This window comes from Aureobasidium subglaciale (genome assembly GCF_000721755.1).
Source record: "Aureobasidium subglaciale EXF-2481 unplaced genomic scaffold scaffold_16, whole genome shotgun sequence".
NCBI classification, from domain to species: Eukaryota; Fungi; Ascomycota; class Dothideomycetes; order Dothideales; family Saccotheciaceae; genus Aureobasidium; species Aureobasidium subglaciale.
In genome coordinates this window covers 355,744-370,313 of record NW_013566979.1, presented here as the reverse complement: position 1 = coordinate 370,313, position 14,570 = coordinate 355,744, and the positions used below count along the sequence as shown (strand labels likewise).

General features: G+C 52.1%; 7 protein-coding genes across 7 annotated transcripts; 3 read left to right on the top strand and 4 right to left on the bottom strand.

The window, feature by feature from the left end:
• Positions 1–727: 727 nt before the first annotated feature.
• Positions 728–1,480, top strand: AUEXF2481DRAFT_99411 (uncharacterized protein; the record flags this gene model as incomplete). Its single annotated transcript, XM_013486708.1, has 2 exons — positions 728–1,061; positions 1,101–1,480. 2 exons carry the CDS (start codon positions 728–730, stop codon positions 1,478–1,480), a joined length of 714 nt encoding a protein of 237 aa, XP_013342162.1.
• Positions 1,399–6,289, bottom strand: AUEXF2481DRAFT_41837 (uncharacterized protein). Its single transcript, XM_013486621.1, has 3 exons — positions 6,215–6,289; positions 2,050–6,163; positions 1,399–1,987 (listed from the first exon to the last, which is right to left on the bottom strand). The coding sequence occupies exons 1-3, from the start codon at positions 6,236–6,238 to the stop codon at positions 1,830–1,832; spliced, it is 4,296 nt and encodes a 1,431-aa protein (XP_013342075.1). The 5' UTR covers positions 6,239–6,289; the 3' UTR covers positions 1,399–1,829.
• A 173-nt stretch (positions 6,290–6,462) lies between these two features.
• Positions 6,463–7,596, bottom strand: AUEXF2481DRAFT_41836 (uncharacterized protein). The gene is made up of 2 exons (XM_013486620.1): positions 7,368–7,596; positions 6,463–7,313 (listed from the first exon to the last, which is right to left on the bottom strand). The coding sequence occupies exons 1-2, from the start codon at positions 7,414–7,416 to the stop codon at positions 6,628–6,630; spliced, it is 735 nt and encodes a 244-aa protein (XP_013342074.1). The 5' UTR covers positions 7,417–7,596; the 3' UTR covers positions 6,463–6,627.
• Positions 7,597–8,146: 550 nt separating this feature from the next.
• AUEXF2481DRAFT_41835 (uncharacterized protein) lies at positions 8,147–9,346 on the bottom strand. The gene has a single exon (XM_013486619.1). The coding sequence runs from the start codon at positions 9,080–9,082 to the stop codon at positions 8,474–8,476; it is 609 nt and encodes a 202-aa protein (XP_013342073.1). The 5' UTR covers positions 9,083–9,346; the 3' UTR covers positions 8,147–8,473.
• A 342-nt stretch (positions 9,347–9,688) lies between these two features.
• On the top strand, positions 9,689–11,828 carry AUEXF2481DRAFT_41834 (uncharacterized protein). Its single transcript, XM_013486618.1, has one exon. The coding sequence runs from the start codon at positions 10,172–10,174 to the stop codon at positions 11,714–11,716; it is 1,545 nt and encodes a 514-aa protein (XP_013342072.1). The 5' UTR covers positions 9,689–10,171; the 3' UTR covers positions 11,717–11,828.
• Positions 11,829–11,877: 49 nt separating this feature from the next.
• Positions 11,878–12,273, bottom strand: AUEXF2481DRAFT_6669 (uncharacterized protein; the record flags this gene model as incomplete). Its single annotated transcript, XM_013486516.1, has 3 exons — positions 11,878–12,039; positions 12,102–12,167; positions 12,226–12,273. 3 exons carry the CDS (start codon positions 12,271–12,273, stop codon positions 11,878–11,880), a joined length of 276 nt encoding a protein of 91 aa, XP_013341970.1.
• Positions 12,274–12,536: 263 nt separating this feature from the next.
• AUEXF2481DRAFT_6668 (uncharacterized protein) lies at positions 12,537–14,489 on the top strand (the record flags this gene model as incomplete). Its single annotated transcript, XM_013486515.1, has 3 exons — positions 12,537–12,792; positions 12,855–12,998; positions 13,051–14,489. The coding sequence occupies 3 exons, from the start codon at positions 12,537–12,539 to the stop codon at positions 14,487–14,489; spliced, it is 1,839 nt and encodes a 612-aa protein (XP_013341969.1).
• Between the last annotated feature and the right edge of the window lie 81 nt (positions 14,490–14,570).

The window sequence follows — 14,570 nt, the reverse complement described above, 5'->3', positions numbered from 1 at the left end:
GCCGAAGGCTGAGGTTGATCGGGCATGAAGCTGGACGGATCATAGTCTTCATCATCTTCCTCTTCCTCTTCCTCCTCCTCTTCTTCGTGATCCTGAGCCGGGTTCTGGTCGGCAGGGTCGTAGGAACTGGGGTCATACTCTTGAGCGCTCATGGAGGCGAGGAAAGCGTCCTCTGCACTAAGCTCGGCCATGATTGCGGTGGGACGCGACCAAGAGAAGTGGATGACGCGCGGGGAAGGGGGAAGGTGGATGGAGTGTCGTGTATGCACTAGAGGTGGTCCGGATTCAAGAGGTATACCCAGTGTTGAGAGATCCTAGTATGAGATAAGAAGAGAGAGAAAGGCGCGCAAACAGGGAATGCGAGGATGAATCGAGATGTGACGGGCCTGGGTGAAGTTTGATGCGACGACCTTGGCTGAGCTTGCGCGAGACGCAGCTCCGAGAGTCCGAGGGTTGGCTGCCACGCTAGAAGCAACTAGCGGCGGGTAGAGCCGCACCTTGCATCGTGACATCAGCCGAATGCGCCGTGCTTGGTGCTTGGTGCTTGTCCTTGACGCTCCGCAGTCACCTCTTGCTTATTGACTCTTCCTGCTTGTGCGGCTTTCTTTCTCCTCGACATTCTTGTCGCACCATGAATCCGACAATCACGCTTCCGAGGAACAACTCAGGTGTCTCGTCCTTTGGTCCAGTCTCTTCCTCGTCCCGGCGGAAAGATGGCGGTGTCCGTATGCCTCGATTCTTCAAACGCTTGTTCAAGTTCCCGCAGATGGACTTCGAGATGGCTGTCTGGGAGATGACCAGCCTGATTATTGCGCCCAAGAAGGTCTTTCGCCAAGTCTACTATCACAAACAAACTCGCAACACGTGGCACAGAGCGGATCCGTCCTTCACATACCTGCTGTCCTTCTTCCTTCTCCTGACTGCTCTATCCTGGGGTCTGGCCTACGCAGATGGTTTCGCCAAAACATTACGCATAACGCTGGTCTTCATCTTCGGCCACTTCCTCCTTTCCTCGCTACTCGTCTCCACCGTCGCCTACTTCTTCGTGGGAAAGCTGCTGGGTCCAGGTGTCAAGGGGCTACCGGGCAGGAACAAAAGAGCTGGCTTGTTTGGCCCACCAGGGAATGATGTAATTGAACAGCTGGAGTTTGGATACTGCTTCGACGTGTCAATACGCGCCTTCTTCCCCGTCTGGGTCTGGCTGTACGTCGTGCAGTTCCTACTCATGCCCGTCATCTCTCGCGACTACTGGGTTTCGCTCTTCTTCGGCAACCTCTTGTACCTCGTGGCCTTTGGCTACTACTTTGTCGTCACATTCCTCGGCTACAATGCTCTACCATTCTTGCATCATACACAACTGCTCTTGACGCCTGTCGTCGGATTTGCCATCTTCTGGGTAGTCAGCTTGTTTGGCCTAAACTTGCCAAAACATTTCGCTCCAGTCTTATGGGCGGGTGCTGATCTGCGCAAGTCTGTATGATTCAAGTCGCATGTACACTTCATAAAAGCAAAGCTTTGTCTTCCTCTTCTTCACATTACAAAACCATGATCCTGTCGTGCGATTTTGCTGCCTTGACAAACAATGACCCATGTTCGAAGGGCTCAAAAGCACTGCGCATGCTAATAGTATACATTTCTTCCATATACAAGTATTGACATGAAACTCGATGATCTATATACAGTCAAAGGTCAAGGGGAGGTGTTGCTTACAACAAGGGAAAAGAAAACGCCAATATACATGCCCATCCATGCTTCTTACTTTACCCGGTGGTATGCACAGATCTATCCGCATCCAAGATTATTCTTACACTAGATCCATCCCATCTCTTCTAGAGCGGCAGAGTACGCTTCTGGGTTCTTTCCTCGAAAGTCTGAATCATATCGCCGACTTCAAAGTTTTCCCAGCCATCGAAGCCCATACCACACTCTGTACCTCTGCGCATCTCTTGAACATCCTTCTTGACGTTCTTGAGACTGTTGACGATACCTGTGTCATCAAATTAGTAAAGTGCCTTCCAACTAAACCAGACAAGAAAATCAGGAACTTACCATCGTAAACCTTCTCTTCACCCCTCGTAACTCTAACCCTAGAGTTCCTAGTAACAACACCATTTCTAACCTTCAATCCCGCAATCTTCACCTTCTTTCTACCTCCAACTCCAATCTCGAAACTCATAGCTACTTCGGCCTCTCCAGTAACCTTTTGGATCTTTTGTGGTGGCAGTTTTTCTTCAAGCACAGCGCGTACATCATCCACGATGCGGTAAATTACGTTTTGCTCGAGAATCTTGATGCCTTTGCGTTCGGCTCGGCCAGCGCTGTCGGGGTCGTTGGGAAGGTTGAAGGCGATGATGTGGCCACCTGCTGCGTCGGCATGTTCGATGTCGAATTCAGTGACGGGGCCGACGGAGGCACGCAGCACTGTGGGAGAGCAGAGGGGGTTGGTCATTTGGAGAAGGTAGGCGGAGACGGCTTCGACACTGCCGCTGACGTCGGCTTTGATAATGAAGGGCACCGTTTGATGGCCTGGAGTTTCGTTCTCGTCGACATCAGTGTTGGATTTGCGAGCGGTGGGTTCTACTTCCGTGCCGGATGCTCTTGCTGCTTTCTCGGCTGCCTTTTCGGCCTTTTCGGCTTCCTTTGTTGCGTCACGCTGGACTTGCTGTTCACGGCGTTGGGTGTTGATGACTTCCATGTCTTCAGCCATGCGAATGCGCTCGTCCTTTTCGTCGCGGAAGGCGACTACATCAGAGGCTTTCTGCTCGTTGGGTGCTTGGAGGACTTCGTCGCCTGCGTTGGGTTGATCCCGCCAGCCGTCGACTTCAATGGGAGTACCGGGACCTGCGGACATCTGGGCTACACCGGCCTCGTTACGGAGAGTGCGGACACGTGCCCATGTCTTACCTGCTACGATGATGCTGCCGGGCTTTAGAGTACCGCGGCGGACTAGCACAGTAGCTACACGGCCGGCCTTCTTTGTGGTAGCTTCGAGGACCCAACCTTCGACTTGTCCTTCGGTGTCGGCGCGGTGATCGAGAATCTCGGACAGTGTAACTGCGGCGTCTTCGAGCTCGTCAATACCCTGGCCGGTCTTACCACTAACAGGTACGACTTGGGTGTCGCCACCATAGTCTTCAATCTCAACTCCGTGGCGGGCCAGATCTTGCTTGACACGATCTACATTTGCTTCTTCCTTGTCAATCTTGTTGACAGCGACGATGATGGGTACTTGTGCCGACTGAGCATGCTTGATGGCTTCAATCGTCTGAGGCTTGACCGAGTCGTCAGCCGCGACGACCAAAATGATGATATCAGTCACAGTGGCACCACGCTTGCGCATTTCCAAGAAAGCGGCATGACCGGGAGTGTCGAGGAAAGTGATTGTCTTGCCACTTGACAGAGCAACGCTGAAAGCACCAATGTGTTGAGTGATACCACCATGCTCAGAAGCTGCGATGGACGACTTGCGGAGGTAGTCAAGAATAGTAGTCTTTCCATGATCAACGTGTCCCATGATAGCAACGACAGGGGGTCGGACGGGGAAGTATTCCTTGTCCTCTGGTGCAGGCTCAGGCAAAGCCTTGAGATCGCGCTCTTCCGCTTCCGCCTCTTCCTGTGCACCAAGAGTGGGATCGAAGTTGTACTCCATAGCAATCAAGCCGGCTTCCTCGGCACCCAAGACGTGGTCATGCGAAGTGTTCTCAAAGCCCAGCTCTTCCATCTTATCGGCCATTTCCTGATATGTGACGTTGGTCAACTGTGCAAGCTTCGACACGCTGACAAACTCAGGCAGGTTGATAGGTGTCATCGCCTCTGCACGTCTTGCCTGTCGTGCGGCTTGACGAGCAGCTTCCTTTGCGGCCTTGTCCTTCTTTGCTTGGCGAGCTTTCTTGCGTTCATCACGGTTGTTGCGCATGGCTCCAAAGTTGCCCTCCGCATCGTCGTCGTCGTCGTCGAATCGACTTCGGCGACCTCTGCGTGGCTTCTCGTCATCCTCATCATCCACTTCCTCAGAACGACTGCGGCGACCTCTTACAGGTGCACCCCTGGGTGCTTCGTCTCCGTCCTCCTGCACGAAACGGGAAGCTCTGCGGGCATTACGCTCCGCAATTTTTCTGTTTGCTTCTTCTTCGGCAGGGGTCAACTCATCAGTCTCAGCTGAACCTTCTGCGCTCGCTGGGGGCGCATACGCAGCGGCCATTTCTTGACCTGCGTCCCTCATTTCTCTTGGTCGTCGGCCATCTCTGTCGCTCCGTGGTGCATTGCGATCGAATCTCTCAGCGTTGGGGTGTTGTCTTCGATCGACCCAGCCGGGCTTGGGAGGGTTGGAGCAGTTGCGGAACTCGTGACCAGGCTCGCCACATCTGACACAAGTTTGACCAGGACGAGAACGGTCGTAGGTTCTGGGCCTTTCGACATTCAGAGACTCGATGTCAAAGCCGCCAACTCTTGGTTGACGCTTCTGTCGGTATGCTTCGAACCTGGCATCAATGTCTACAACTGACATGGGTGTATATCTCCCACTGCCCGCCTGGGTCTGTCGCTGCGATCGTGTCTGATCGTCCTGCTGCTGTCTGGGTTTCAAGATGTTCCAGCTCTTGGCGTTCTCAAAAGGTGTGTCGTCTGGCTCATCACGGCTGTTGACCATCATAGTCGAGAATCGAGAGGCTCGGGACGATTGACGGTTCTCGGCTGACTTGGCCTGCTCTTGTTGAAGGCGCTTCTTTGACTCGTCAATGAGGGCATTTCTGACCTGTTGGTCTTGCTCACCGAACAGAGATTCAACAGACGGTTCCGAAGGAGGTGCGGCCAGCCTGTTCTTGCGAGCCAACAAGTCTTCGAGCATTCTTTCCTCCTCTTGTGACAAACCGCTACTTTCCCCTGGTGATGCTGATGCAGGTTGCGGTTCTAATTGGGGCGTCGGTGTTGCTACAGATGCGGTGCGTCTCATGGCGTTCGCTGTGCGTGGATTGACCATCGAGGAGGCAAGCTCAGTAAAGTTGCGAGCACGAGGAGGAGATGACTGTTCTTGAGCTAAGGTCTGCTGATGCAGCTCACTTGCTTTGCGGCGGTTCTCGTCTTCTTGCCATACGCGCCATGCGATCTCCCTGTTAGTTTCAACGTCATCCTCGGCCTTTTCCTTTACTTGTACTGGTCGGATTTGAACTGGCGGAAGAGGAACTGGCTCCAGGGCTTTCCTTGCCAACAGCACATCAGACGCAAATATATCGTCGTCGTCATCTTCGAAGGATCGCGATGGTTGTGAAGTCTGTGTTGGTGTCTCGGAGGATTGTGCTGCTTTGACTGAGGGCTCGGCAGCACTCGGGGACGGAGCGGCCTGTTGAGGCGTGGAAGCGGCAGTCCTCCACGACGGGGGCTTGACGGTAGGTTGAGAAGGAGGAGCAGGAGGAGGGTCTGATTTCATCTTGAACTGCGGCATTGGAGCGGGCTTGGGAGCGGGCTGATTGTTCCTCCTAGGCTCCTGTTTGGCCGCCATGTCGTCCAGACTAGGCATGCTACCCACAGACTTGATGACGTCGAGTTTCTTCAATAACGTGTCCTGTAGTGCAGAACGATTGGCTTTTGCATTTTCATAGCGTCCGTCGCGGTGAGCAGTTTGTACTCGGTTCAAAGGCCGGTTGGCGTTCGCATCGACTGCTCGCGGTGAACCGGACGTCTGTTTAGGCTGTTGCTTCGTACGATTCATCGAGAATTGTTGATCCGAGCGGTTCATCGAGAACTGTTGATCCGGGCGATTCATCGAATGCTGTTGATCCGGGCGGTTCATCGAGAACTGTTGATTCGGCCTTTGCTGTCTCTGCTGTTGAGGCTGTTGCGGCGAGGGGTTCGATTGACTCGTTTGTGACGTCTGAGTTTGTGGTGTTTTCCTTTGTGCATTTCCGAACAACCTCTGGGCGGCTAGCTTCTCTCTTGCTTCCTCCTGTTGCCTGCGACGAGCAGCGTCTTGTTCCTCCCTCTGGCGTTTTGCCTCAAGCATGGCCTTGTGGGCTTCTTCAGCAGGATCCGAGAAGTCGAAGTCATCGGATTCCTGAGCGCGGGTGGCAGTCGAATGGAAGGCATTGCTCCGAGCTATACTCGTCTGGCGGATGTGAGGATTGATGCGACCAGCGCAAAAGCTGCAGAGGCTTTGGCTCGAGGACGTCTGTATACCACAATTAGCCACTTCCTCTGCAATCCGGCTCTGCAGACTTGCCCTCAATAGCTTTGACCTGCGCATCTTGAAATTGCTAGCCTTTACAGGTCCACACTTCAAGAGGAGAGTGGTGACGCCGTCCCGAAAACTTCTTGGAGCACATGCAAGTTGCGGCGTCCGGAGAAGCTGTCTCTCCCCCGAACTTGGACCGCTTATTCTTACTTTAACTCTGTATGAGGCTTGCATCATTCAGACTTGCAGCATTGGATATTATCACATGAGGGAAGAAACAACAGATTGAGTAGCAGGCCGAAGAAGCAATCGAATCGTGGGTTACCAAATGCTATGCACATAACTCCGGAATCGTCCTGGTATCCTGCTCTGAAAGCCTCGCTTCGGCGACCTTGCTCCTGGCTCATCAAGTCATAAAAGCAATTCCCATCAGAACATGAAGATGCTGTTGAATCAACTCTTTACTTCTTCTTGTTGCCGCGGTTCTTCTTGGCCGTGGCTGCTGCTCTCTGTCTCTCCATTCTTGCCAACTGGTCGGCCTTCTCCTTCTCGTGCTCCTCCTTCTCGGCCTTCTCAGCTGCCTTACGGGCTGACTCCTCCTCTCTGCGTTGTCTGACCAGCTGTAATCTCTCCATGTCGTTTCTGGCTTGCTCGGTCTTGCCCTCAGAGTGCAGCTTCTCATATCTCTGCTTGGCCTGAACGGCTTGCAGGGCCTCGCGCTCTCTTCTGGACATTTGTGAAATGTCGGCTGGCTTGGTGGGCTTCTTCTTGGGTGCCTCATCGTCGGATCCAGCGACTACAGGCTTTGCGGCCATCTTTGCGGCCTTGGCGGTGTGGTTGGGGTTGGCGGGCATGTCATCGTCGTCTGATGATTCTGACTCGCTTCCAGAGGGCATGTCGCCGACTTGGACGGGTCCCTTCTTCTTTGCAATGGCTGCGGCCTTGCGTTGCTTGGCTGCCTCGCGTCTTTGCTCACGGGTCATCTCTTGCTCGCCGGCGACGGTTGCCTTGGGTGCCTCCTCATCGCTTGACTCCTCCTCTGACGACTCCTCTTCGGATGAAGAGTTGTCCGAGTCTGATGCCCACATGCTCTTCTCAGCACCCTCGGCGTCGATGGGACGGAGATCTCTGCTGAAGTGCTTGCCGCCTGCAGAACGAGTCAGTTGTGTCGCGTGATGTGCTGGCTGCCATTTTTACTTACCACCTCGCTTGGGCTTCATGAACTTGCCGCCTCTACCTCTAGTAGACATGTTTGCGGTTTGTGAAGGTGGTTGCTTTATGTGTGGTTTTTGTTTGACCTTCCGGCGTAGATTATGAGTGATCCGACGGACGTGTACGTTGTTATTAAAGTCGCGATATCTCAAAAGTCGCAACAAGATTGTTATGGTGACGAAGAAAATCTACTTGGGCCCTGATCTGGCTGACCTCCGCCGCAACAGTCACTGGGATTTGCTGACCGCAGTCATCGTCCTTGGCAGCGCATGCTGTGACTGGGGTCTGTGCACTCTTTTTTTTCTGCGACGGTATATAAGCGCCTCCTTCCCTCGACCCTCTTTGCTCGGGTACATAAACTGATTTTCCTTTATTCACCAACGCCGTGTTTGTTCCTGTTGCGAGCGAGGGGGGAAAAAGGAAATAGATCGATCTCGTCTGCTTACCCCGAGAGTGCCAGAATAGTGGCGCTCAAGGAAATATATTGGACGGCACATAACTTCGTGAATGACGACCGTGTTTTGTACTCTCAGCCTGGAGAATGACCATGGCTTGCACTGCAATTGTTCGCAGTCAGCCTGGGCCTGCCACAATATCTTTGCGCGTGGTCTCGTGGCTTTGCATGCGGTCCTCGTAAACTATCGCTCGCTGCTCGTATTCTGGGTCTGCTGTTGATGTTGTACACCGACTTCTATGTTCGCTTCGAGGTCCATCGTGGGCTTTACTCAACACCATGCCTTGGCTCACAACGCTGCTATAAGACTGCATAGACCTATCGAGATTTGCGGACGATTTGCATGAAGCCGTGTCAGTTGGCAGAGTATGGATCTTGTCCATGGTTGGATTTCACTGTACAGCTCTAAGCTACTGCCCTGCTCACAGACTCCTGGGATGTACGAGGACATCTCCAGCCCTCATCAAAGAGAAAGCAAAAGGACTATGTACCCTTGCCTGGCAAAAGGATGTCGCAGCCGTGAATCGAACACGGGGCTCGTGCATGGCAAGCACGAATTTTACCACTAAACCACTGCGACTCGGATGAAGTTACGAGGTCTTTCAAACAACAAGATTTTCAGACGATTCCGGACCCCCATTCTACTGCACTGGCAAGAACCCAGATACCGCGTTGGGCACCTCCTCAAGGCTGCTAACAATCGCTGATGGTCTTCCGAGTTCGCCCTCGATCATGGCATCTTGCCATCCGTTCCCTGCTCTGTCGACCCAGCATGCCTGCATACCAACCGCGCGAGCACCTGTGATGTCGAAAGGGTTGCCGCTGATCAGCCACATGCTCGCCATATCCTCTTTGTTGTTAGGGTTTTTGCCAACTGCCTTAGCAAGATGGGCATACGACTCTGGCGTCGGCTTGAACCGCTTGGGCTCCTCTACAACGACGATATCCTTGAAGGCCGATGCATGCTTCGAGAGATCGGGTGATTTGTTGACCGAGTTTGACACCATTGTATGCGTGCCATTCGAAAAGACCACCGGGTAGAGATCACTCTGCTTGGCAATAGCCTCAAGTGCTGGTCCCACATCGGGGAAGATGGAGAGGGAATCGTAAGCCTTCATCAAGTCGTCAATGTCCTTTTGCTCAAGTGAGACAGAAGACTCTGCCAAGGCATGTCGTAGCGACCGCAGTGTGACTTTGCTAAAGTCCTCGTATATGTCTGTAGTCGTGTCAGTGACGCGATCGGGATGCATTGAGTTCTGGGGAATGCATACTCATGCTGTTCAAACGCCATGTGTACTCCAGTTGATACTTGCGCCATGTTGTTGCGATTGTCTGTGCCTTTTCTTGTCCAAAGTGTGATGCGAGCTTCTTGGCTATGGACTCGGTGGACAGAAGCGTGCCGTAGGCATCAAAGGCCAGGATGGTTTTGTTTTCGCCGCTCATTATATATTGAGACTAGGAGAGAAGAATTGGAGGAACAGAGAATGAATTCAAGATGGCTTATGATGGTCTAGAAGTATGATGCTGATGGTCAGGAACGGGCCTCGGTGATGCAATGGAGGGGTCCCATTTCTCCGCGTCCCCAGACAGATAGGTTCTCTTCATTGCTTAGGTACTCACCACAACCGGTGCTAATGAACCTAAGGCGTCAGTGTCTCTATGTGCACGATGTCGTTCTCAGGCTGGTCGAAAGATTGCATTGCTCACGGCTTGCGTGTGTAAAGTCGCGGTCCAAGATACCCCATGGCGTCGGCGGACGATGCGGACCGCAAGAGGCGCCATGTGGATGTGTGACAGGAGCTATCTCAGAAGGAAGCTCTGCTCTTTCTACTTGAGGCAAGTGCTTCTTGGAAGGTGATACAACTTATGATGCGAGGAGGTAGGTGCTACCATGGGTTGCCGCATGTCTGTTGAGTAGACGCGGCTCCTGGCCTTGAAACCTCTCAATCGTTTTCCATTACCTATGCCCATCAACGAATCTCCTTTGCCCTCTTCCTATCTCCTCTCTGTCTTTTCTCCCATTGCTATCTTCCTTGCGGGTTCCCTACTCCTCTCGTGAATCGCCTGCCTTGGACGCCCCATATCTCAAGGTTTCGCGTCTCCAAGATATCTCTACGACAGCGGCTCTAGCCCTTTGCCGCTAATACCTTGCTGATTACCATCACAATTGGCCACAGGACATACCACATGTCTACCTACCGCAGATCAAGAAGAGATAGTGCTACAGCCGACTCTATCGCAATCTCCGACATCAGCTCTCGACCATCTGCACAAATGGACATGCCAAATGATTGCGGTCAGTTTTGCACCTCCTACGGAGCTTGTAACTCGAACTAAATATGACAGATGGCTGGAATGAATTGCAGAGAATCACCAGCTCACCAAGCGCTCCAACAACACCTCGCACTAAGCGCAAAATTCATTTTATCGAGCCCTCGCCCGAGGATGTTGCTCCGCGAAGATCCAATACCGTTCCTCCAGGCTTCCGAACTTCATCGACGATCGCTTTCGATCGTGAACAGACATTGTCAGGAGCAGCGGGTCCCGAAGAGGTCCAGCCTGATCTTATTTCATTCGAGGAGCCTGAAGAGATGTCCTTGAAGTCACAAGATTCGAGCGATGCCTGTCTTGAAAGCCATGAGGGAGATCCAGACTTCTACGACATGGACGTCGAGATGATTGCCTATAATGACGACTCGACCCCGATCGAGGAGCTCCCACAAGTCTCACCTGATGAAGATGACGCAGAAGATGCAAAGGTTCCCATCATTCCATTCAGGCATGCAAAATCGCAGTCGGTCTCGGCTGCCTCTGGAGCACCTCAGGAAAGACCAGCTCCACCAACATTCTATCGCACATCGTCGGCATCAGGGCTTTACTCCAAGCCAGCTTACAGCCCGATTGTCAAAGCACACGTCGCAGCCAGCCCTGTACGTTTTGACTTTTGCACCACACCTGATAGCGACGAGCAACTTGACGATATTCCGCAACTGTCTCGAAGCCAGACTGCGAGCTCCAAATCCAGTAACAGTGCATCTTCGGCACTATGGGACGACAAAGTCGCGGTCAGTACTGGTGAAAAGTCAGGACCGCCGAGCGAGATTTCCAGTCCAAATGCACATACGAGACAGTCGTCAGGCTCCAGGGGCGAGTTTCCCTTGGAAGCAGTCAAAAGGAAGCTGTCTGCCATGTCACACATGAGGAGAAGCGGCAACAAACATAGCAAGAGACAAAGTTCAGAGCCTTTGTCAAGTCCTGATGAGATTCCGGCTGCGCCTCCAAACACTCGCGCAACAAGTGACACGCCGAAGAGAAGCCCCAGAGGACCTGTGGCCCGACACAGTCATTCGGGCGTTCCGTCCCCTCAAGTCAGTCCAATGTTGACGGTGCAAAGCGAACCGCAGTCTCCGACGCAAAGCACTCGCGTATCACCTCACCTCAAGCCGGCCTTGAAACATGGTGGTCCCAGCAAGCCTATCGCAACAACCAAGTCACACGATCGATTTGTACCCACACACCGGGACAGCCTCGAGCTTGCACGTCACCGGTTGGCCGCAGAAGCAGCTACCATCGATCCTCAGCTTGTAAGCACGCGAGACTCGATCATCCTAGCTAAACAGCGATGGGACAAGTATCCCAAGTCGCACGCTGTCTTTGATGCGCAGTCAGAACAGGTGCACTTCGGAGGTCTAAGTCCGATCATGGACGCCAGCCCGCCAGACCCAAAGGCATACTGGGCGGGCAGACGAGAATACCTGTTGAAGCAAAAAGAGGTAGATTGGCAGCGTGAGATTGGCGGCCACCCAGAAAACGATCATGATTGTCCCATTTGTGAAGTGGAGAAACCTCGAACGAAGCGATTGACAAGCTTGCGAGCTGGTTGAAGGTTGTAGACTTGTCTGATAGAAGCACCTAATCCTCGGCGACCGAGTGTGTGTACATAGACTTTTTCTCTCTACAACGCCCTCCCTTGAACCCCTCATGACACCGGCGCCTGCTGTTACGCTCGATGAAGCCCGAGTGCAGCGATTGTCCCTCGATCGATCTAGTCCACATCGACACCCATCTTCTTCAGATCTGCGCGAGCGAGCTCAATCTCGGCCAGGATCTCCTTGTGAGCCTCTGGGACGTCGTGGAAGGTTGCGACATTGTATCCGAGCTTGCCAACAAGGTAAAGGCCAAAGGAGAAGACGCCGAAGAAGGGAAGCTGGAGCTATAGTCAGAAATCTGTCTGTCGGAGAGTCGAATTCGGGAACGGATAGAGCGTACGTAGGGCATAAGATCATTGATGGCGGACGGCAGGGGGATCAAGCCAAGGAAGAGTGCCAGATAGAGCTGTGACGTGTTGTGTTAGTTGTGTGTTTTGCCAGCCAGAAGTGACGATGTCGCATACGGAAGAGACGAGCAGGAAGATGGAGATGGTTTGCGTGGCCCTTGTCATTTTGAATGATTTCTGTGGGTTTTTGTATAACACAAGGAGATGTCGACGTTGCTGTTGTTTGCGACTTTCGAGTCGGTGGAAGCTCTATCCCTGTCTCTCTCCCTTGATCTGCTCCAAAGTCCGGGGTCCAAGAAGCGCCCGCCGTGATCGTGAGGTCTTGGCGTTGGTTTGTCAGTGCTAATTTAAGATCTATTGCCTTTGCCTTCTTGACCTTTGTATTTTGTCCTTCTACTGAATTGTGAGAGGAATCAAGTTCTGGGACTATGGCTGACTTTGAATGGGCACAATCGGTGTTGGACGCTGATGAGCGGCCTAGTTTGAGCGATATTGCAAGAGCACTTCAGATCCTCGCAGACTCGAGTGCTGACCCTGAGTTGAGATTACGGATGCAAGATGTTTCATTTCAGCAATTGCTTTCATTGTTATCAGGTCTCGCTGCCAGTAGTGCACAAGAATCGTCGAATTTGACGTTATGGAGAAACTTGCTTCGTTGTGTTGGCAACATGATCGCGGACAATGGTAAGATGGTATCATCTTGAATGTTTTAAGAAACGTGCTGATTGGATCGTCTTGGAACATAGATGCTCGTAGAGCTCAGTTGCTGGAGGATCCGACATATCTGATGACCTTGGACTCGTTTTTAACATCCATCTCGAACAACCCTGAATCGACGACGTTAGTGGACATCACAGTCAAAGTCCTCTTCAACCTGTGTACAGACTACAGTAAGTTTGAAATAGATCAAGGCAAGTCAAATATACTTATTCGCATATTCAGCTCCTGCCCAGAAAGAGTGCTTCAACCAGAACATCCACCAATCACTAATCTACTGCCTCGATACACGGCTTGCTGTAGATCAGGGCATCTGGGGCCTGGCACTCGATCTGACATGCATGATTCTGGAGCACAAGCAAGAGCTGAAGCCGTCACAAGAATATCCTGACTTTGAAGCCAACGCACCTCGACTTCTGAGATTGCCTCTCGCGGAGGTGGATGCAACAGCGTTCCTCGATGCGTTGACATTAGTTGCTGCACATCTACTCGACAAGAACTTCGTACAGAAACTTGTCGAGCACAAGCAAATCGAGCATATCTGGAAGCTGCTGAAGCGTACGGAACATAGAATGCTCAGCGATCGCGAAACAGAAGACCAGGACGACTATGATGAAAAGCAATATCTCCAATTTCAGCTTGTGCTGTCTCAGGGGTTGGCTGACATGACTGCTTTACCGCTCTACAACGACAAGTACGATACGACTGATTCATTCATACAATCTCTCTACCCGCAGGTCATTCCCACCTCGACGGACCCTACATCAAGATCACCGGTTGCTCCTGCAGCTTGTCTGATTCTCGGCAATCTCATCATATCCGACGAAGCAGCCATCTCTCTAGCTCCTCACATACCGATAAAAGATCTCTTCGCAAAACTCGGTCGATCAAACGACTCTGCCTTCCTCAATGCGGCATCAGGACTGTTACGCCATCTATCAACACCTGTACAAAACCGCGAACACTACTTTGCGGATCCGGAATACCTCCTATCAACCAGACATCTCTACACAGACATTCCGCTCGAACAGGTCCAAATGGGAGGCCTTGCACTAACCCGTCAAATCCTTGCAAACATGAAGCCGAGATTGGTAGCACTACTGTCTTCCGCCACCAACAAGTTCCTCTCAACGCTGCTATCAATCTACCAAACCACAACATCTACATCCGTAAAGTTGGAAATGTCAAGACTGGTGGTGAGCTTCTTCCGCACACTCCAAGCTTCTTCGGCCACGGTATCGGAAATCGAAACCGGAGAGGAAGAAGCGACAAGGGCACTCTTCGATACTCCTGTCAATACCTCAAGCATTCTCGACCCGCTCGTTTTTAGTATAAAGCATGCAGCTGAACCAGGAATCATCGCCATACAGGCAGAAGCATGGTTAGGATTGAACCTCGCTGCTCGTCTCCCAAGTGGTGCGAGGAAAGTCTCTACTGCTTTCTCTGATGATGAGGAGTTATTTGCACTGTTCATTTCAAGGTTGGGTGGAAAACCTGGAGATGGGGAGGAAGTCAAGGATGAGAGGCCTGAGTGGCTAAGAGAGAAGGAAAGAGATAATGCAGTCCTACTCGGTGCTGAGTTGATCAAAGCAGAAGATGTGGATGGAGACGTCAAGGAAAAGTTCAAACTCGCATTGCGGGAGAAGGAAATCCGCATTGGTTGATTGTGCGATAATTCGAGGATACTATTTATACAGCGAAGAGTCTCAGATCATATCAACATTACTAGGTAACTTTTTATACAA

Bases quoted from the DNA above. Each gene is read 5' to 3' on its own strand.
- AUEXF2481DRAFT_41837 (XM_013486621.1), bottom strand. From the start codon at position 6,238: ATGCGCAGGTCAAAGCTATTGAGG. The intron at 6,164-6,214 runs GCAAGTCTGCAG...TGTGGTATACAG, and splicing joins GCAGGTCAAAGCTATTGAGG to ACGTCCTCGAGCCAAAGCCT. The intron at 1,988-2,049 runs GTAAGTTCCTGA...TTGATGACACAG, and splicing joins TGAAGAGAAGGTTTACGATG to GTATCGTCAACAGTCTCAAG.
- AUEXF2481DRAFT_41836 (XM_013486620.1), bottom strand. From the start codon at position 7,416: ATGTCTACTAGAGGTAGAGGCGGCAAGTTCATGAAGCCCAAGCGAGGT. The intron at 7,314-7,367 runs GTAAGTAAAAAT...CTCGTTCTGCAG, and splicing joins CATGAAGCCCAAGCGAGGTG to GCGGCAAGCACTTCAGCAGA.
- AUEXF2481DRAFT_41835 (XM_013486619.1), bottom strand. From the start codon at position 9,082: ATGCATCCCGATCGCGTCACTGACACGACTACAGACATATACGAGGAC.
- AUEXF2481DRAFT_41834 (XM_013486618.1), top strand. From the start codon at position 10,172: ATGACAGATGGCTGGAATGAATTGCAGAGAATCACCAGCTCACCAAGC.